Source organism: Phocoena phocoena, chromosome 12, assembly GCF_963924675.1.
Source record: "Phocoena phocoena chromosome 12, mPhoPho1.1, whole genome shotgun sequence".
NCBI classification, from domain to species: Eukaryota; Metazoa; Chordata; class Mammalia; order Artiodactyla; family Phocoenidae; genus Phocoena; species Phocoena phocoena.
Genome location: NC_089230.1, coordinates 78,965,634 through 78,987,469, shown reverse-complemented (window position 1 = coordinate 78,987,469; position 21,836 = coordinate 78,965,634). Strand labels below are relative to the sequence as shown.

Below are 21,836 nucleotides of genomic sequence, written 5' to 3'. Positions count from 1 at the left end.
TTTCCTTTGCTTAAATATATTATTTTTCGTAGTTTTGACATAAGATATTTCAGAAAATCAACTAAAAAGATGGAGAAATTACTATACATACCACAAAATTGGCTTGCCTTACAAATCAAGCTTTCTGGCCTACATGTGGCACAAACATGAGAACAAACAATAAGAGGAGAGTAATTAGCGGGAGGGAAGAAGGATAGACACACTGTTTCTCACACACTGATCACATTGATAGAATTCATCGCTAAGAAAGATCTGTCTACTTGCTATTCTGAAATGTGGTCTAAGTTGAAGTACTGATTTATAATCAAGTGATATATTCTACAACCAAAATTATTATTGGTTTAGAAGTTATCTACCAGTTTAGAATTATTTACACTATGCCTTATTCTCCCCATCCCTCCTTTCTTCATTGGTAATGTTAAAAAATTGATTCCAGTTTGGGAATTGGTATGTGTTTTGTTTTATTCTAGGTCCTGGCACATCTTATACCTTGCCATGTGTATCATTGCTCATCTGTATAAAAGATTAGATTCTGTTAATAGGAAGTGGTATTTACTAGTAAAATACTGTTTCTTACACACACACACACACCCCTAATTTAATTTGTATTTAAAGAAACAATCCATTAAGGAAAACAGATTCTACTTATGTTTGTCTCATAAAATAAACATTTCTTAGCCCTACTGCAGTGTGACTGTTGTTAAAAAGATTTTGAAGTTCAAATACCAGTCATGGAGAGTTTTCCCAGTTTTCTTCCTTCAAAAATATTGAGTGATTTTATGCTACATACCAGGTATAGGTACAAAGTAGTCAAAGATGAATATGACAGTATTTGCCTTGAAGCTCAAGTGTGGTTAGGGTAAAGGACAGAAAGACGAGTAAACAAATGATTACCTGGTGAGTGCAGTGTAGAGATATACAAAGTATGTGTAGTACTGTTTACAGAGAAGGGAGCAGTGAGGAGTTCACAAAGGAAGTATTAAAGAAGCTTTTGAGTGTTTTAGCTAAAAGAGAACACTCCATGCATTAGGAACCACATCTTCAAAGGCATGAAAAAAAGCCTTCACCTGAGACGATTGCTACCAAACTTTTGGTTTTAATTAGTATAGTGTTGGCACAATTGTCAGGCCTCAGATGAGGATGAGCACACTGGCTTTTACAGTTTCTCCTAATTTTTCTTATTTTCTCAACTCTTAATTTGAAATTATTAAAGGAAATGCCACCAGTTGGTAATTCACACACATAATCCATTACTCCTGGGGTGAGTGGTATAACTTGTCATTTAAGTAAATCAGACCTGCATTTTGAATAATTTGTAAGATATGGGAACAAGTATAGCACACGTTTTTAGTCTAAAAGAAATGAATGAAGATTGTTAAAGTATCAGATCAGATTAGCTGCTATTTGGAGAATATTATGATTGCAATCAGTTTTCTTACTGCTATTCCAAATGTTAATTTAATTCATATTTAAAAGATAGATTGTTTATATACTAGCAGTGATAGAGGAGGATAGTATTAGAATGGAAGAAATGAAATGCAGAAAATTAAAAATCTTTATAACTATACCATCTCCACTCCTAACTTTAACCACACTTGGAAAAAGAGCACATTTACTGGTTTATGTTTTATTTACATTTTCACCGTTTTGTTTTGTTTTGTTTTTTATTAAGGATAGGTAGAAAGACTTAAAAGGACCATAGGGGGAAATGAATGTCTACAAAAGCATATATAATCCATAAATGGGAAAATGGGCTCCTGGAATAAGCAAGATTTAATTATTAATGAAAAGCACCACTTTGAAAGAATTTTTGAAGTCCAAAATCAGGTCATGGATACCAGAATCAATCACTCTATCTTTTTTCTTTCCTTTTTTTAAATTTTAAGAGCAGAAATAGTCCAAAAAGAATGTACGTCGACATTTTTACAAAGCCCTATGTTACTGATAATGGCTTCCCATCTCATTTTTTAAAAGCTTTTTTCTTTCTTCTTCTTCTTCTTTTTTTTAATATATATAAACTCTTCTAGGACAGGGCTTTGGTAATAAACACATATTGAGGAGTATTGGAGAATTACCATAATGTATAAATTAGATATAGTAAGTGCATTTTTCTCAAGGATAAGAGAAATGAGGATGGTGTATATATTTTTTGGTTTTGTTTTCTTCCTAACTCCCTTGGTTTATTGGAAAGAACCAAACCTGTTTCTTCTACTTTTACTCTGTCTTCTACCTCTTTTACTCTCAACAGGTGAGTTTAAAGAATAAAAGCAAGAGAGTACTAAACTCTTCTCACTTCTTGAGCACAACAGTGTAGGGTTGGAAATGGCTAGATTAGGTATTAACGTCTAACTTTTCGTTTTTATTTTACTTTTCCTGGAAATATTACGCCATAAGAAATAAGTATATAAGAATAGACAGACTATATTTAAACTTTTATGTTTGTATTTTGTTTCACTTTAATAGGGGCATGATAATTTTCCTTCATTTTTCTGTCATTTGTCCAACGTAAATTTATTTTATACAGATTATCCCATTTTTTAAATAGCAGAAGTAAAAGTTCAAATGTGGTATTTGTGTAAGTTTATATTAATTCTTTTCCTTACTATTAAAACTTTTTTTTAAAATGTGTTTCTTTTCAATGTTATGTAAAACCAACTTACCATTATTATTTTTTCTTAATTTGCTAGGATTAGATTGATATTTTACTGTGTGCTTCACGTGATGGGAATATAAGAGTTAATATGGGGACTCAGGGATTTTTGTGAACTATGTTTTGCTTACAGTTCTGAATATTTAGTTTCTTTTGTAATAGGCATAATTCTAGGATGTGAATCTTATTCTAAATTGAGGGTTTTATAATTTTACCCTTGAGTACTTGATATTGATAGCTTTTTAGATTTTCCATGAATTGTGGAGAAGGGTGGACATTTTATACATTGGACTTTTGGTTAGAGGCCATGATTTTAAGTCCCAGGACTTTTCTTGTGTCCCAAACCGTGTACTGTATTTGTATTTAATCTAAGGCTTTTGTGCAAAAGTTTCAGCCTTAAAAAATGTTTCTTTTCTTACTCAGAAGCAAATACAGTTGGACTTCTGTATCTGGGGGTTCCACATCTGTGGATTCAACCAAGCACAGATAAAAAAAAAAATCCAAGGGAAAAATTCCAGAAAGTACCACAAAGCAAAACTTGAATTTTCTGGTACTCAACAACTGTTTACATAGCATTTACATTGTATTAGGTATTATAAGTAGTCTAGAGATGATTTGCAGTATATGGGAGGATGTGCTTAGGTTATATGCAAATACTATACCCTTTTATATAAGGGACTTGAGCACCCACTATTTTGTTATCTGCCTTGGGTCCTAGAACCAATCCTGTGCAGATAACCGAGGGATGACTTTAATCACGCCTGATAACGGGATTGGGACCTCTAAAAATTTTATAACTTTTAGGAAGTTGTATTGTTCCTTGAAGACAATTTCTTTAACCACTCTAAAATAACGTATATCCTCAAGTGTTGGATGGTTAAATAAAGCTCTTTCAAGAATTTTTGTACATACTTTTTTATTCTTTAAATATGTTTAGATATAAATTATTTTCTGTACTGACAGAAATTGAAAGCCAATTTACATATCTGACAAGATTTAAAACACTAGTATATATATAATGTGTTTAAAACAAATTAATCACAGAGTTTTGCCTTATTGACTGCAGTTACTAAAACTACAATGATATATCAAAAATGAGGTCTTGCCTCTTACATTTTTTTTCTTTTTCATGTTTTAAGCAGTCTGGACCAAAAGGAAAGGTAAGCTCAATATTGATGAAATTAGAGCATGGATACAGCAGTAAAATACCAGATTATTTATATGCTTTGAAAAATGTCCATTGAACTAGAGTTCATCATTAAGTTTATTAATTATTTTAATAAAAAGGAAACTAATAGCACAACATGATATTTGACTTATGTGGGTAATATTTCACCATAATTCTCAATATATATATATATTTTCCATGAACGATTATTATATATTTATACTGATATGTAACTACTTTTGTTTTAGAAATAGAATATTTCAGGATCTTAGTAGTAAAATTGTTTTCAGTTACTTAATTTAAATATTTCTTGTATTTCAGTGGTAATATTTTTGTTTTATACTTTAGTAGAGTGAGGGGAAAAATAGAAGTAGAATACCTTAAGCTTGGAGTTAAAACTCTAAACATCAAAAATTTGTGACAGAATTTTATGATCACTCTTTGTTCCCTTTGTAATAACACTGGCAAACACATCATCCTTTAGCAGAAATGTTGAATAATGTAAATAACATGGAAACAGGTTTTTAAGAACACACATTTCTTAGAATAGTGAAATGATTGTAGTTTTCTAAATCAAATGCCCATAAGAATAGCTCCTCTCCTCAATGTATGTATGTGGAAATTTTTGTGCATGTGTGTATCTTTTTTTCTTGCTTCCATGAGTTTCAAGAACCTTTTATGAATTCTCCCCTCCCAAAACAGGTAAACAGCCCTTGTTTTAAACCAATACTTTAATATCATTGGTGATGGTCAAAAGAAGGGACATTCTATAATTTTATTTAATTATGTAACTTTGACTCTATAATTTTGTTTAAAGGTATAGAGGAGGCAAAGAGGACACCTTGCAATATTTTATAGAATGCTATATATTCCATCTTACTTCATGAACACCAGGTTTCTGAACTAAAGATGATCCTGTCAGCAAAAGATTTAGGCATATTTTATAATTCTGAAATACTTCACAGTTCTTACATGGTTTAAATGAATGCATTGTGCAAATATTTTACTACTTTCCTCCTGGGAAAGAAAAATTATTTTTCTATTGTGTCTGTTTTTCTCTCTGAGTAAATTATTATTTCTTGTCAGACATAGATGAGTCATTTTATATCTTTTGAATTTTTAATTCATAAGTGACTATATTTTGGGGAGAAGATCATTAATAAGATGTTTATAAAGTATAAAGGTCTTAGAATATTCTCTTATAATAGCCTTGGTGGGTTTATACTGATTTTTTTCTACTGTTTTGGCTTCTTATGCATATTTCTGTTGGGGAAATTTATTCATTGATACATTCAGCAAATATTTCAGTGACTCTATGTGCCAGGCACTCTTCTAGGAGCAGACAAAAATCCCTACTCTCTTGGAGCTTATATTCCTGTTGGAATAATACTGGAATAGAAGTCAGAGATGTAGAATTAAGTAACCAGCATTACCAGTAGGCACATAACTTACTCTAAAATGGGGATAATGATATTTGTCCAATTTTAAAGGAGATTTGTGAAGAACAGAGATTTGTTCTGTTATGAGATAATTATTTGAAACTGACATATACACTGTAAAGTTTGAAATTTCTGTAATAATAGGTGCTGAAATTCTTTGTCTTTTTGTACCAACATTACCGCCAGGGGCTAGGCGTGAAGCAGCATCTATTTATAAAATATGTTATGATGAATACACTGGAGTGCTTTATTCAGCAGCTTAGTTACTGTTAGGTTCCATTTAGCCCATTAATCCTTTGGAATCTCACCTAAAATTATTTTATCTTTGTCAGAGATAAACTGAGAAGAACTTTTGTGTCAGATTTTACTTTGTAAATTTTTTTTACGTAAGCCATTTTTCCTCCCTTATGAACAAAGCCACATCTTTTTTTCTGACCTTTGAAAAGTAATAGAAAATCTTTTATCTTTATCCCTTAACACATGAAGGACTGTAAATCTCTGAACTAAATGATTTCTTTAAAAGAGGATGGTTTATCTAAGAAACAAAAGTTAGGTAGTTGTGGAAGGTTAATCTTCTCCAGGTTCTTTCCCTTTGTACTGTATACTGGGCACAATGAGGTATATTTTAGGTTTAAAACCAAGCTGGAATAAAAATTAAACAACGATATTAAGGTCCAGAGCTTGCAAACTTAAAAAATTTGCTGCCATTTTTCTTTGTTGTAGGTGACTTTGACAACTTGAATGACTTGAATTCTTTTCTGACTCTTGGACAGTTGGCTTGTGAATATAGTGTACGTGGTAGCACCAGCAACCTAGAATATTTAATCTGGTATTAGAACTTTTTTTTTCTCCTTAGATAAAGACAGTTGACCTATTATGAAACTGAAGCACATAGTAATTTTCAAATTAAAAATTTTTTTTTAATATTTTTATTATAAATATGTGCGTATCGTAGAGAATTTTTAAACAACAAAAAGATACAAAGGGAAAAGAATACAATAAAAGACATATGAAACACTAGAAATGTTAACTTAAAAGAGAGTATTTGAAAAGACAAGTATTACAATGAAAGATTTTATAATTTTTAAAAAGCTCTTATAATCGAAAATTACATCATTAGTATCTTCATGCATTTCTTTCCAATTTTCTTTTTCCTGTGTACTTTTAAATATACCTAATACATGAAATCATAATAAAAGTACAGCTGCATATTTTGAGTTTTCACCTAACAGTATGTCCTAGCCTTTTTCCCTGTTAAGTTGGCTTCTAAAAATGATTTGTAATGATTATGTAATAGCTTGTCCGGCAGATATACATAATTTATTTACCCATTAGTCCATTTCTTGTTGTTTTTCACTGTTGTATATGACAGCGGTCCCCAACCTTTTTGGTACCAGGGACCGGTTTCATGGAAGACAGTTTTTCCATGGAAGCAGGGGCAGCGGATGGTTCAGGCAGTAATGCGAGCGCGATGGGCAGCGGCAGACGAAGCCTCGCTCCCTCACCCACCGCTCCCCTCCTGCTGTGCGGCCCGGTTCCTAACAAGCTGCGGACCAGCCGAGGCCCGGGGCTTGGGGACCCCTGGTATATGACACATTGAGGAACAACTTTGCGTGTAAATCTCTAAGTGCATCTCCTAAGATAAATCTCTGGGAAAGGATTCTTTGGGCTAGGTTACAGATGTTTTTAATGCTCTTAATAGGTATTGCGAAATTGTTTTGCAGACAGGTGGTACCAATTTATATTAGCATTATAAATTAGCATTATAAATTGGTGTCTGAAAATAAAATTATATTCAGATGGTACTGCCTTCCTTAGAATTATGAGTCATCTGAAACCCTAGATATAATAAGAGTATAGCAAGATGATAGAATACAAGACTAATAATGTTAATAATTTTTTATTCACTCTGATCAATTGCGGTATATATTGGAATGACCAAAATTTCCTTCACAGTAGCAACTAAAATTAAATATTCAGTAATAAAATTAATGATGTGTAGATCCTTTATAAATATATCTAAAGAACCTGATCTGAGGCATATATTAGGTTCCTGGTTGGTTATTTGATATCAGTGCTCCTTAAAATAAACTTAATGCAATTTTAGTCAGAAATCTTGCTGACTTTGTTATTTTAGGAAATTTGGCCAATTGATTCTAAAGTTTATTTAGGAGAGTAAATATTTGAGAAGAGTAAGAGATGAGACTTACTTTATAAAAAGAAGAATAAGTGGGGGAAGAGAAGAATGACATGTCTTACCACATAATAAAGCATACTGTGAAGAAAACAGTGATTGGATATGGAAACATTGGAAAAAAGCCTAGAAAGTAGAGCAGTAAACAGACTAGAGATTCCAAGTATATTCAGTTTCCAGCTACCCTGTCTAATCAATAAATGTTTAGTTTACAGTGCCTGAATTATGGTATTTGCACATAGGCTAATATTTTGAATTACTTTATGGTGGCTCTGCATGGTGGCCAGTGGTTCAGTTTTGACATTACCACCCTTGTTCAGCATGATTGTACAATTATTTGACCTGATAAATACACTTCTAATTACGTACTGCCTCTTAGTTATACACATTTATTACTTCCAAATATTTATCAAGTGCCTGCTGTGTTCTAGGTATAAGGATACAGTGATGAACAAAACAAACAAGATCTCTGCTCTCGTGTAGTTTACATTTTGATGGGCAAAAACTGATAATGAACAAGTAAAACACCAAAAAATAAGTTCTGTGTAAAAAAGTATAATTGGATGTTGTGGTATAGAGTGACAGTATGGTTTCTTTAGATGTTCAGAGAGACACTCAACTATGAAGCTAACATTTAAGCAGGGACTGAATGAGCAGCAGTTAGCCATACAGTGATCATAGAGATGGCTTTTCCACATAGGGAAGAGGTGGTGCTAAGATATTAATGCTGGAGTGAGTTTGGCATGTTCAAAGAACAGAAAGAAGCACTGCGGGGTGGGTTTGGTAAAGGTCAGCTAGGGCCCCTAGATCATAAAAGTCTTTCTGTAAGATGATCTGAAGAGTTTGGGTTTTATGTGGTGCACTCACTAGAAGATTTCAGGTCATTTTAGGTAGGGAAGTGTTGTTATTACCTGATAAATCTTTGAGATTTAAAAAAATAATCTTTTGTATATGATTTATAATTTGGCACAATTAAAAACTTAAGTCAGTGGCATTCAGTTAAGGCTAAGCGTGATTTACTTACCAAATAGAGATATGCTACAAAAGAAAATCAGGAATAATCTTTGACTATTCAAAACTCTCTCAGCAAAATCTAGGAATTGGAGAGGTAGAAGGGCAGAAGTAAAAGGTATCTTAAGGCCTTTTATTTTTGGAAGGGGGACTGAATGGAGTAGGATGGGGAAGTAAAAGGATTTTAAAGATCTTATCCCCTTAGAGATGATGCAGTAGAATATCTTGTTTGAGGAAATAGTTGTAGTCTTGAGACCATGTTGATGAACAAAATATGCAGTTGGAATAAGGGTTGAGAGAGGGAAGGTAACTATTTGTTAAATTAACCAGGGGAGGAAAAACAAATGAAAGGTAATTGTGCAAATCAGTAAAAATAGGGGAAAAGAGTGAAAATAAACAAATATAAGAAACAACTAATACAGTAAGATGAAAGGAAAACATGAAGTTTATCAGATGCAATAATGATTGTGATCAGCTCGAGTATATTTAATAAGAGACAAACTGGTTGAATTAAACCCAGCTATATCATGTTGTTTACCAGAATCAGATATTTATAAAATAACAATTTGTAAGTAAAGGGGTCTCTTGAGTCTTAGAGTCAAAAGAAATGCAAACAAAAGGAAAGCATGAGTAGAATTTTAGCAACAAATGAAATAGAAGTAAGGTTTAGAAGCACTAAATAGTATAACGGAGCACATTTTATAATGGAGACAACTCGTGAGAGTGTAAGTAACAACGAGCTGTGTAAAGCTCCCCTAAAATATCTAAAATGCAAGACGTTCTTGGTTAGAGTACAACTTCGGGAGATTTTAATACATCTCTTCAAAAATTAGATTACAGTTTAAACATGAATCTGGAATAATGCATTTTCATGAAAAATGAACATATTTAATTTATTTTATAGGAATTTACATCTTTTGAGATCAGTTCGAGCAATGGAACGATTTATAAAATGAGTTTCAAAACCAACCTAAAAAAAAAAAGCAGAACTCAGATCCTGGTTTCTAATACCACTCTAATAAAAGGAACATGGAGAAACGGCTGATTCTAGGGATGGGTTAGGGAAAACCAGGATCCAGACAGGTATTCAAAAAACAAAGGGGTACTTGCTTCAGCAGCATATATACTAAAATTGGAACGATACAGAGATTTTCATGGCCCTTGTATGAGGACGACATGCAGATTGGCAAAGCATTCCTTATTTCTGTAAATTTTATGTATGTTTTATCAGAATTAAAAAAAAAAAAGAATGAGGTCACATGAACACAGGAGCCAACTGAAAGAGCTCCCAAGGGCCAAAACTGAAACAATTGGATTATAACCTAAAGTATAAAATAAATATTCATGAGTCATACTGGTATAAATGATTGAATAAGTGATTTATTTATTGAACTCTCCTGGGGTTTTTATAAGCTGCTTAAAATGAATTGGGGTAAATAGGTGTTTATACAGAAGAATTCCAAATAATATGTGAAGATAGTTTCCTCTTCAGGAAGTAGAATTTAACTACCCCTGCCCCTTTTGTGGGCTGGACTGATTGGACTTGCTTCCAAGTAGAATGTCAAAAGGGAAAATAACTTTGGAGTGGAGAAACCTGGCAAACACTACTTTAGCCAGATGATCAGGGATAACCTCGCTAGTGATGTAAATCATCGATACCATGTAACCCCCTGATATGATGTGATGAGATGGGCACTGTCCACCAAACCTACAACTTCAGTCTAATCATGAGAAAAACATCAGACAAACCCACATTGTGGGGCATTCTACAAAATAACTAACCAAGTCTCTTCCAAAGTGTCACGGTCATGAAAAACAGTGGGAAACAAAACAGTCTGGGAAACAAAGAAGAGACTAAGGAGACATGATGACTAAATGCGGTGGATCCTAGATTGGATTCTGGAACAAACAAAGGATATTAGTGGAATAGCTGGCGAAGTTCAAATAAAGCGTGGCATTTAGTTAATAGCAGTGTACAAGTGTTGATTTCTTTTTTTGACATATGTATGAGGGTAATGAAGGTGTTAACGTTAAGAAAAACTGGGTAAAGGATATAAGAGAATTCTGAATTGTCTTTTCAAGTCTTCAGCAAATCAAATTATTCTAAAATAAAGTTTATTAAAAAAAAAAAGGTCTGAAGCCTGTCTAACCTTTAATAAGGAGTCTGATGTTATTTGAAGAGTTCTGCACAGAAGGAAAAAAAAGCTCTCCAGTTCATTTTATACAGCTTGTAAAAACGTTGGGTCCATGAAGTGAGGTTTTCTCTAAAACTTCTATGCAGAACACAAGCCCTCAGAAGCAAAAAAAATGCTCCCGCTTGGTAGAAGACAGAAGATAGGGACACTTCTCTGTTTCTGCTTGGTTTGAGGTAGGAAAGAAAATCCACCAGGAGATTAAATTCTAGCCTTAAGCATCATAGTAGTTTGGAGTTTGAAATTTTAGTGTCTGTAGAGTGATGGAACTCTCAAATTAAGAAATTAACATGAAATTTCATTTTTGATTACCTAACAAAGTTTCTTTTAAAAACTAAGTTTTAAAGAACACAAGATTATAGCTAGAAAGTTCTTTTAATTCCCTTATTAAACAAATACTACTTTATTCTGAAATTATTGTATTCTTGTATTAAACTTAAGGTATGCTTTTATTTCTGTAATTTACTCATTATAATACATTTTTTAAAACAATCTGCTCTGTCTGTCTAGGGAAAGGTGTAGTAAATATTAGATACAGAATGGCCATAAGGTTTGGAAATGTTGGCAAATATGCATAATTTTTAGCATTACATTACAATACATGATAGGTCATGGATGTTACATGATATATTCAGTGCATTGTTTGTTCCTCATCAGCAGTGCATGGTTCAGTGCAGTGTCAAACAGCAAAGAGCAGTGTGAATTAGTGCAGCATTTTCAGAAATCCCTGCACATCTATGATATGTTGCCTCCAGTGATTTATGCCAGTTATTACTGAATAAACCTGTGTTTATAGCATACCCCAGAATGAGCAATTAAGCGGACAGAAATCCAAAATATGTATTTCAGATTTTGTGGCCACTCTGTCAAATTATTTTGCTTGTTGATAATCCTTAGTATTTAAGAATACCTACTGTTTCTGTTGTCCACTGTTTTAAAAATATATAATGCATAGAGGTTTTGTAGTTTAATATAATTGTATCATCATGTTTTGCTTCAGATTTATTGACTCGGTTGCCTTTTATATTTGGTATCTTTACTTTTCCAGTGCAGAGTTATAAAAATTAGAGATTAAAAAATTGTTTGTTTTAAAGATAAGACTATGTTATATCATTTTTAGTGTGAGCATGTGTAGTATATAAAAACATGCATTTTATTTAAAGCTTAATGTAGTTAGGAGCTGAAAACCTACCTTATTTTTAGTAACACTAGTACCACTATCTCTAAGGCAAATTCTCATCTTCACAACTCGTATCCTCACGAATCTTATGGAAATTGTGGACAGTGTGGAAATTACCCAGTTGTACCAAATGCTGCTCAGTAATAATAATTGAAATGGTGAAAACACCATTACTCATCAATATTGGTGCAGTTTGCCAAGATTCAGATTCTGGTGTTGGTATTTAATAGTTGTGTGACCATGGGCAAGTTAATTAACCTCATTGTGCCTCAGTTTCCTCATCTGTAAAGTACTAACAATAGTATATACTTTATAAGGTTATTGTGAAGATTAAAGTAATTATTAGATACAAAGCACTTAGAACAGTACCTGGCACATGATGCTCACTATTTGCTAACTGCTGTCACAAATACACTACTATCACTACTCTTATTATTTTCTTCTTGTGTCATTTTCATATTTTGTTTTCAATTTAGGTGCTCTGACTTTTACAGTATAAGAATATGAAATCCTTACAGGAAAATTCCTTTAGGATTTTTGTTTAATAATTATATTGCCCTGTGATAAGTATTGATCACTCGGGTGAATGCATTTACAAATAACAGAATAACCTTTAATTCCCCCGTTAAATAAAATGAAAATATTTTTAGAAGCTTTTGTTTAGGATGGGAAGGTAGCTATTGTAGCTCCCTGGTTTATTGCATTTTTTTGCAAACCTCCTCCTTTCATGCTTTTATCCCACAATTAGCTATAGGATTTTTGCTTTTCTCCCAAACTATTGTATATTTGGACTTCTATAGTATTTTAGGATCCTTATTTACTAAGGATTCCTGTTCAGAATTCTGAAAATTGGTTAGGTGTGAAGTCTGACAATGTAATATATTTTTTAAAGTATAATTATACCCCCATAATGTAGTCATATTATAAGACTAAAATATTTATTTCATGATTTCTAGTTTTGTACACAACATTTTTTGTACTGCTTTTGGAATTATCCTCAAGGACAAGATCTTATTCACTCTTTATTCTTTATTCATTGATCTTTAAACAACTAGAAACATTTACAGCAAAATTGGGCAAGTTGAGTATTTATTATAAGCTGACTAACTTTTTTTATTCCAAAAATGCATGTGACAATGAAATATTAGGAGTTTTTTTTTTAAGTTTTTTTTTTAACAGATTATGAAGGCAGTTCCAAAAGAAAAATTCTAAAGTTTTGTGTATTGGGGGAATAAATATATAACTTTCCAAAGTGACTACTTTGAAAGGACAAATACTTGTATTTATTTATTAAATATTTGTTTGAAAGACTGCCTGCTGTCAGCTTTCATAGATTGACAGTTTAAATAAAATATAGTCACTGCCCTTAGGGATCTTATAGTGCATTAAGGTTGCACTATTTGGGTAATATTTGGGTAATACAGTGTTACTATTTTATAGTACCACTTTTTATATGACAAACAAGCTATGATTTGCTTTTGATAAACATATTTTAAGTATTCCCTCTACTTTTTCATTTTAAAAATATTTTTTTCTTTTAGACTGAAACTATATAAATTTCCTTTTCTAGGAAAGAATATCCACCTCATGTCCAAAAATTTGAAAGTAATCCTGTAAGGTTAAGTCGGCCCCAAGGTGTTGGTAAGTAAGTGTGCAGTTTTTTTGTTACACCTGTGAAGGGTTTTGAGTAGTTGTAAGGGAGGTAGAATAGGAATATGGTACCAGTTTTAGAATATTCCCAGGTATAATAGGAATATACAGACCCATTTTTTATAATTGATTTGAGAATTTATTTATTATAATTGTGACCTGAAATCATTGGGGAATGATTCAAGGAGTGCACATTCAGGTGATTATAGTTGGAAATCTTTTTGATTATATTAGCATTGTTGTTAAACTCAGGATCCAAATATTAACTCTAGATGGGTTATAGCTTCAAAATTGTGTTTTGTTGCTCTTTGTTATAATCTTACATTATGTAATTTTCTTGATTAAAATGGTTTTGATCCTAAAATTTAGAATACATTAGGCACTGAATTAAAAAGAGCCCATACCTGATAAAACTGTGCTAATAGTAGATGTTGGAAAATTATTGTAAGTAGAAGTTTATATTTGCATTGAAGTAATTTTTAATACAGTGATATATTAAGCAAAAATAAAATAAGAGCAGATAGCATTTATGAAAAATGTTTCACCATCAAATTGATGTTCATTATCTAGAATAGATTCTTAATCTGTGTGTCCATCTTGTTTGTCCCAGACCTTTGCTTGTTTATTTATTTATTTTTTGACTTTTAAAAAATATTATAGTTGATTTACAATATTATATTAGTTTCAGATGTACAGCATTGTGATTCAGTATCTTTACAGGTTATTATTTATTAAGTTATTACAAGATAATGGCTGTAATTCCCTGTGCTATGGAATATATCCTTGTTGCTTGTATATTTTGCGAATAGTAGTTTGTATCTCTTAATCCCATAGGCCTTTGCTTATTTAAATAGCACTAGGGGCTCTTATTATCCAAAGTCTAATGATTTTAAGCAGCTCCAGTGGGTAAGACTCTGTGCTCCCAGTGCAGGGGCCCGGGTTCAATCCCTGGTTGGGGAACTAGATCCCGCATGCATGCCACAACTAAAGAGCTCACATGCCGCAACTAAGAGTCCACGTGCCGCAACTAAGAAGTCTGCATGCCACAACTAAAGATCCTGCATGCCGCAACTAAGACCCGGCGCAGCATAAATAGATAGATAGCAGCTAGGTTTTCCTGACTGCCAGCAGTTTGTTGTTTCTGTTTTTTTTTTTTTTTTTTTTTTTGAGGCACCTATATTTTTCTTTTAGTTTGGGTGAAAATCTTTTATGCATATATTGAACATATCCTATTTTATAAAGAGAATATTCCAAACTTAGCTTCATCCTTTCTTAACAACTTTGCAGTTATGAATGTGAATTATTATACTTCACAATGCATAGTTCTGTTCACTAAGTTTATTAAGTGTAGTAATAATGACTAGCCTCTTTAACATTCATACCTTAAACCTTTATTGAATTCTTAATCTGCCCTAGATGCTGAGTCAGTTGCTTTACATTCATTATTTGTTTCTATCGTGGCTCCCTACCCAAGATCTCAATAAGCTAAATTCAACTTTACCTACATTTTGTACAGAGGAGGAAATTGAGGCTTGGAGGGATTACACAACTTGCTCAAGGACACAGACTAGTATTGGAATCCAGGTCTATTTAATGCTAAAGGCCATGCATTCTCTTAACCACTGTGCTTTACTATTTTCTCCTTAGATCAGAAAGAAACTTACTCCTAATCCTCAGGGAAGAACTGCACAATAAGTACTATTATCATTCCCTTTACACAGATGCATTTCAGTAAGTTAAGTGATTTGGCCCATTATATGGTTTTAGATACCAATCAGCCCCAGACTTTTTTGAAAAATTTTTTGTTTATTCAATAATATTAAGTAGATAAGAATAACCTTTTTTTAAGAAAACCTTTTTATTTTGAAATCATTTTAGACTACTGAAAAGTTATTAAAATAGGACTCATTTACCCTTTACCCAGCTGCTCCTCATGTTCACATGTTACAATCATGGTACATTTACAAAACTAAGAAATTGGCATGGGTATAACATTCTTAACTAAGCAACAGACCTTGGTCTCATTTCACCAGTTTTCACTGGTAACTTTTTTCTGTTCTAAGATCTAGTTTGGGATCTTACATTGCATTTGTTTGTCACATCTCCTAAGTTTCCTTGACAATTTTGAAGAGTAATGGACAGTTACTTCATAGAATGCCTTTCTGTTTGGAAGTTTGTATGATGTTATCTTGTGATTAGATTGAGGCTATGCATTTTTGGCAAGACTTTCATGAAAGTGATGTTGTGTCTTTTTCTACACATTATATCCGGGGTTGTATGATGTTGATTTGTCTTACTGCTGGTGATGTTAAACATGGTACCTTGGTTAGGTGGTTTCTGCTGGGTTTCTCCACTGTAAAATTATTTTTTTTCCCTTTGTATTTAATAAAGATCTTGGGAGAGATACTCTGACACTATGCAGATACCCTCTTTTTCCTCAAAATTGCACCCACTGATTTTGCATCTATTGGTGGATCTTGCTGGCAACAATTATTACTTGGTGTTTATCTAATGGTAATTTTCTGTTTTCTTCATTTCTTTTACATTTATTAATTGAAATTCTTTTGTAGGAAAGAGCTGTACCGTCTCCTTTACTTACCTATTCAGTTTATGCCTGTGGACTCATAATAAAGTGTGTGTGTAAATACATACTTACATACATATATATATATATACACATACATATATATATACACATATACATATATATAACATATATATGTATATGTGTATATATATGTGTATCTATCTATCTATATCTGTATCTATATCTATATAGGGTTGGCCAAAAAGTTTCTTTGGTTTTTAAGCAAAAATAAAAGACACATTTTTTATTTTCACCAAGAACTTAATTGAACAATGTATTCACCCTTTTGTTCCACTACCTTCTGCCATTTTTCAGGCAACTTCATAATTCCATCTTCCCAAAACTTTTTATCTTTTCAAACAAAGAACTGTACCAGTTGCCTTTTACAGTCTTCCGGAGAATGGAAATTTTTTCCATTAAGAGAATTTTGTAAAGGCCAAAATAAATGTAAATACAAAGGTGCAATGTCTGGTGAATACGGCGGATGAATCAGTACTTCCCAGCCAAGCTGTAACAGCTTTTGCCTGGTCATCAGAGGAACATGCGGTCTTGCGTTATCCTGATGGAAGATCATGCGTTTTCTGTTGACTAATTCCGGATGCTTTTCGTCGAGTGCTGCTTTCAGTTGGTCTAACTGGGAGCAGTCCTTGTTAGAATGAATCGTTTGGTTTTCCGGAAGGAGCCCATAATAGGGGACTCCCTTCCAATCCCGCCATATACAGAACATCACCTTCTTTGGATGAAGAGTTGCCTTTGGTGTGGTTGGTGGTGCTTCATTTCACTTGCCCCACGATCTCTTCCATTCCACATTAGTGTACAGTACCCACTTTTCATAGCCCGTCACAATTTGTTTTAAAAATGGAACGTTTTCGTTACAAGAATCATATGGAGAAATACGCTCAAGGTTTCTTCCGCTTAACTTCTGTGGATCCCAAACATCAAAGCAATTAACATAACCAGGCTGGTGCCAATGATTTTCAACTCTTGATTTGGATATTTTGAGTACGTCGGCTATCTCTCGTGTGGTATAATGTTGATTGATCTCAATTAATGTCTCGATTTGATTGCTATCAAACTCAAGTGGTCTACCTGACCGTGGAGCATCATCCAGCAAGAAATCTCCAGCACGAAGCTTCACAAACCACTTTTGACACATTCGATCAGTCACAGCACCTTCCCCATACATTGCACAAATCTTTTTTTTTTCGTTTCGTTTGCGTTTTTAACCTTTCTTGAAATAATAAAGCATAATGTGCCAAAAATGTTGCATTTTTCTTCCATCTTCAGTATTAAAATGGCCACACAAAAATTCACCAATTTTGATGTTTTTTTTAAATGCACACTGATGTGACAGCTGTCACAACACAGTCTTAACAATATTGTTTCAAATGAATTTAAAGACAACTAAGCTACTAGAGGCATCCTATGGAAAAAACAAATGACCTTTTTGGCCAACCCAAAATATATATACACACACACACAATCATGTGGACAGGTAGTATTTTTAAACTTTGGGAAAGGCATATTGGTATATTTAGCTTGTAAACTACAGCTGCTTTGTGTTAGGTAGGTACACGTATACTTGGGTATAGTATGAATGACAGTGCTATAACAATATTGCATATATTGTTACATAAAGATTGCATTTTATTTTAGGATTTCCTTTGGAGATAGTTTTTTTAATAAATTTATTTATTTTTGGCTGTGTTGGGTCTTCGTTTCTGGGCGAGGGCTTTCTCTAGTTGTGGCGAGCGGGGGCCACTGTTCATCGCGGTATGCGGGCCTCTCACTGTGGCGGCCTCTCTTGTTGCGGAGCACAAGCTCCAGACGCTCAGGCTCAGTAGCTGTGGCTCACGGGCCCAGTTGCTCCACGACATGTGGGATCTTCCCAGAGCAGGGCTCGAACCCGTGTCCCCTGCATCGGCAGGCAGATTCTCAACCACTGCACCACCAGGGAAGCCCGGAGTTAGTTTTTAAAATGGTGAGATTTCAAACCCCAGGATCAAGTTACTGGCATAGCACCTGGAATAATTTTCCTCTAAAAAGAAATCACTGTCTTTTTATAGTTCTTACCACTTAAAGTAACTTCCTTTATTATTGTTTTTCTCCTTTATTTTGCATTTAAGAGACACTTAATATGAATTATAGCCATTTATTAGCACTAAGCTAACGAACATTGATAAGCAGTTCTCTAGGATTAAATTAAAGCTTGTAAACTAGTAAGTATAATTTTTGGATAGATCAGATATCCCATTGCTTTTTTGTTTGGTGTTCTTTTTATATTTTTTCTAAGTATGTAAAATAACAACATATAACTATAAATTAAGATTTCTTATTTTTTTCTCTATTCTTTCTTTTGTTTCTTAAACTTCCTTTTTGTTTTCCAGTCTGTTCTTTGTGTTCTTGTCAGAGAATTAATAGACGTTATATACTGTCTCTGAGTGAACATTTAATTATATTCTTAATGTAATTACATTATTATTTCAACCTAAATCACCTGACTTAGCACTATTTAACTCATGTGCAGAAGAAAAATATCCGCTCACTCTTAACCAGTCAGGGTATCTTCTCCTGGTACTTTAACATATAACTTGCTACACTTCTATGCATATATACCCTTTTTTTTTTAATGCGTTTATACTATGTTTACTGTTCTGTAACTTGCTTCTTACTTTGTTACATTATTATCCGGTTTCTGTACTCTCATTAAAAGATTTTGGAATATCAGAAGAAAACCAGAATGAAAAACACAAGGGAAGTTTAAGAATCAAATAGATGAATTTATATATAGTGGACTTTACAAGTTAATATAGCCAAGTCTCCGGTCATTTTTTTCATGAAAGCATAGTGACCCACTATATTTCTGTACCATAATTTAGGTTTTTAATGTTTTGATATTATATATATTATTAATAATTTAGCTCATATTATGTATTTTATCTATTATTTACTTAGGTCAAATCCCTAGAAATAAAATTATAAGGACAAAGTTTATGCACATTTTAAAGACTTCTGATATATTACTGCCAAAATGCTTTCTGTAAAGGGTGTCAGCTCCCAGCAAGCAGAATCTGAGTGTGCCTGTTTTCTCACATGCTCCTCAGCAGCAGTAGATATTACTATCCTTCAGGCTTTGCCAGGCTGATAGGGAAGTAGTATTTGGTTTTTTTTAAAATTTCCTCATTACTGACGAAGCATTTTATATGTTGAGTGGCCATTTGGATTTCTTCTTTTATTCATGTCTGCCTGTTGTCTCCTTTGCCTGTTTATCACATATTTCGCATAGACAAAAGTGATTTTTAAGGAGGTTGTAGTGAGAATGTGATATATGACTGCCATTTTATTCTATACTGAAAACCAGTCATAGTAACAGCTACATGATGGAGAAAACCAGCTGTTTTTCTAATTAGTCTTTCTCTTTTCACAGATGATAAAAATAACTTAAAAGCAAATAAATAACCATAATAAAGATAGTTGTTTGTGTTCTAACTATCCTTGAGGTATATAGTTTCCGGCAGATTAGTAGTATCACGATTAAATTTTCAAACAAAAAAGTGAAGGGCTGTCCTTGCCCCACCCCACCTCCGACTTCTATTATGAAAATTTTCAAAGATACCAAAAAGTTGAAAGACTTTCACAGTGAATACACATATATCTACTACATAGATTCTACAGTTAACACTTTTCTATACTTAACTTTATCACATATCCGTGTATCTAATCATTTATATATAAATTCATCTTATTTTTTCCAATGTATTTTAAAGTAAGTTACAGACACCAGTACAGTTTACTCCTAAACACTTCAGCAGGCATATCATTATCTAGAGTTCAATATATGTTTTAGTTTTCTTTTCTCTTTTGAAATAAAATTTACATACAATGAAATGCACAAGTCATAAGTGTACAGTTAAATACATTTTGACAAGTACACATACCTTACTAACCCAAAGCCCTGGGAAGACATAGTACAAATGATATCATCACTGCAGAAAGTTCCCTCATGTTCCTTTCAGTTACTCCTCATCCCTGCCCTCTCAAAGGTAACTATTTTCATATAAGTGGAATAATACAACGTTTACTCTTTGTTGTAAGTGTTCTTTTCACTCTGGATAGTTTTTTTGAGATTCACCCATGTTGTTGCATGCATTAGTAATTTGTTACTTTAATGTTCCATTGTATGGCTGTACCAGTTTGTTTATCATTCTCCTGATGATGGACACCTGAGTTGTTTCCAGGGTTTTTTGGTTTTTTGTTTTTTTGTTTTTGCAGTACGCGGGCCTCTCACTGCTGTGGCCTCTCCCGTTGCGGAGCACAGGCTCCGGACGCGCAGGCTCAGTGGCCATGGCTCACGGGCCCCGCCGCTCCGCGGCATGTAGGATCTTCCCGGACCGGGACCGGGACACAAAACCGTCTCCCCTGCATCGGCAGGCGGACTCTCAACCACTGTGCCACCAGGGAAGCCCATCCAGGGGTTTTTTGTTTGTTTGTTTTAAGATTATGAGTAAAGCTACTATAAATGTTCTTTTTATGGAGGACATTTTTTTTTAAGTTTAGGTTTTAAAATTTATTCCAAAGATCCAACCTATTAATCACTTTTACTTGTCTCATAATATCTTCCATATTCTTACCTTTTCTACATATCTGGAAATAGTGTGGTATATTAAAAAGACATTGAGCTAGAAAATCCAGCAGGAAATATCCCAATCTTTTTTTTTTTTTCATTGACGTATATAGTTGATTTACAACTGTTGTGTTAGTGTCTGGTATACAGCAAAGTGATTCAGTTATAAATATATATTCTTTTTCATATTTTTTTCCATTATAAGTTATTATAAGATATTGAATATAGTTCTCTGTGCCCTGCAATAGGGCCTTGTCTTGTTGTTTATCTATTTTATATATAGTACTTTATATCTGCTAATCCAAAACTCCTAATTTATCCCTTCCCCACTTTCCTCTTTGGTAACCATAAATCTGTTTTCTCTGTCTGTGAGTCTGTTTCTGTTTTTTGTTTTGTTTTTTTAATAAGTGCATTTGTATTATATTTTAGAATCCACATATATAAGTGATATCATATGATATTTGTTTTGTCTTAGTATGATAATCTCTAGGTCCATTCATGTTACTGCAAATGAGGTTATTTCATTCTTTTTTTATGGGGAAGTAGTATTCCTGTGTGTGTGTGTGTGTGTATACACACATATCAATCTTCTTTATACATTCATCTGTTGATGGACATTTAGGTTGCTTCCATGTCTTGACTGTTGTAAATAGTGGTGCTGTGAACATTGGGGTGCATGTATCTTTTTGAATGAGAGTTTCCTCTGGATATATGCCCAGGAATGGGATTGCTGGGTCATATAGTAATTCTATTTTTAGTTTTTTAGGGAACCTCCATACTGTTCTCCATAGTGGCTGCACCAATTTATATTTCCACCAACAGTGAAGGAGGGTTCCCTTTTCTCCACACCCTCTCCAGCATTTCTTGTTTGTGGACTTCTTAATGATGGCCATTCTGACTGGTGTACAGTGATTCCTCATTGTAGTTTTGATTTGCATTTCTCTGATAATTCGTGATGTTGAGCATCTTTTCATGTGCCTATTGGCCATCTGTATATCTTCTTTGGAGAAATGTCTATGTCCTCTGCCTGGTTTTTGATTGGATTGTTTGGTTTTTTTCGTTACTGAGTCTTATGTGCTGTTTGTATATTTTAGAAATTAAGCCCTTGTTGGTCGCATCATTTGAAAATATTTTCTCCCAG

At 33.3% G+C, this 21,836-nt stretch overlaps 1 protein-coding gene and 1 pseudogene across 1 annotated transcript in view; both read left to right on the top strand.

Annotated features, from left to right (window-relative positions):
- Nucleotides 1-21,836, top strand: part of SENP6 (SUMO specific peptidase 6) — a 101,502-nt gene that overhangs the window by 31,578 nt on the left and 48,088 nt on the right. The window contains exons 6-7 of the mRNA XM_065888734.1: nt 3,790-3,810; nt 13,405-13,475. Coding sequence (XP_065744806.1) covers nt 3,790-3,810; nt 13,405-13,475 — 92 coding nt within the window. The remainder of the gene's footprint in view (nt 1-3,789; nt 3,811-13,404; nt 13,476-21,836) is intronic.
- On the top strand, nt 9,569-9,668 carry LOC136132386 (U6 spliceosomal RNA; annotated as a pseudogene).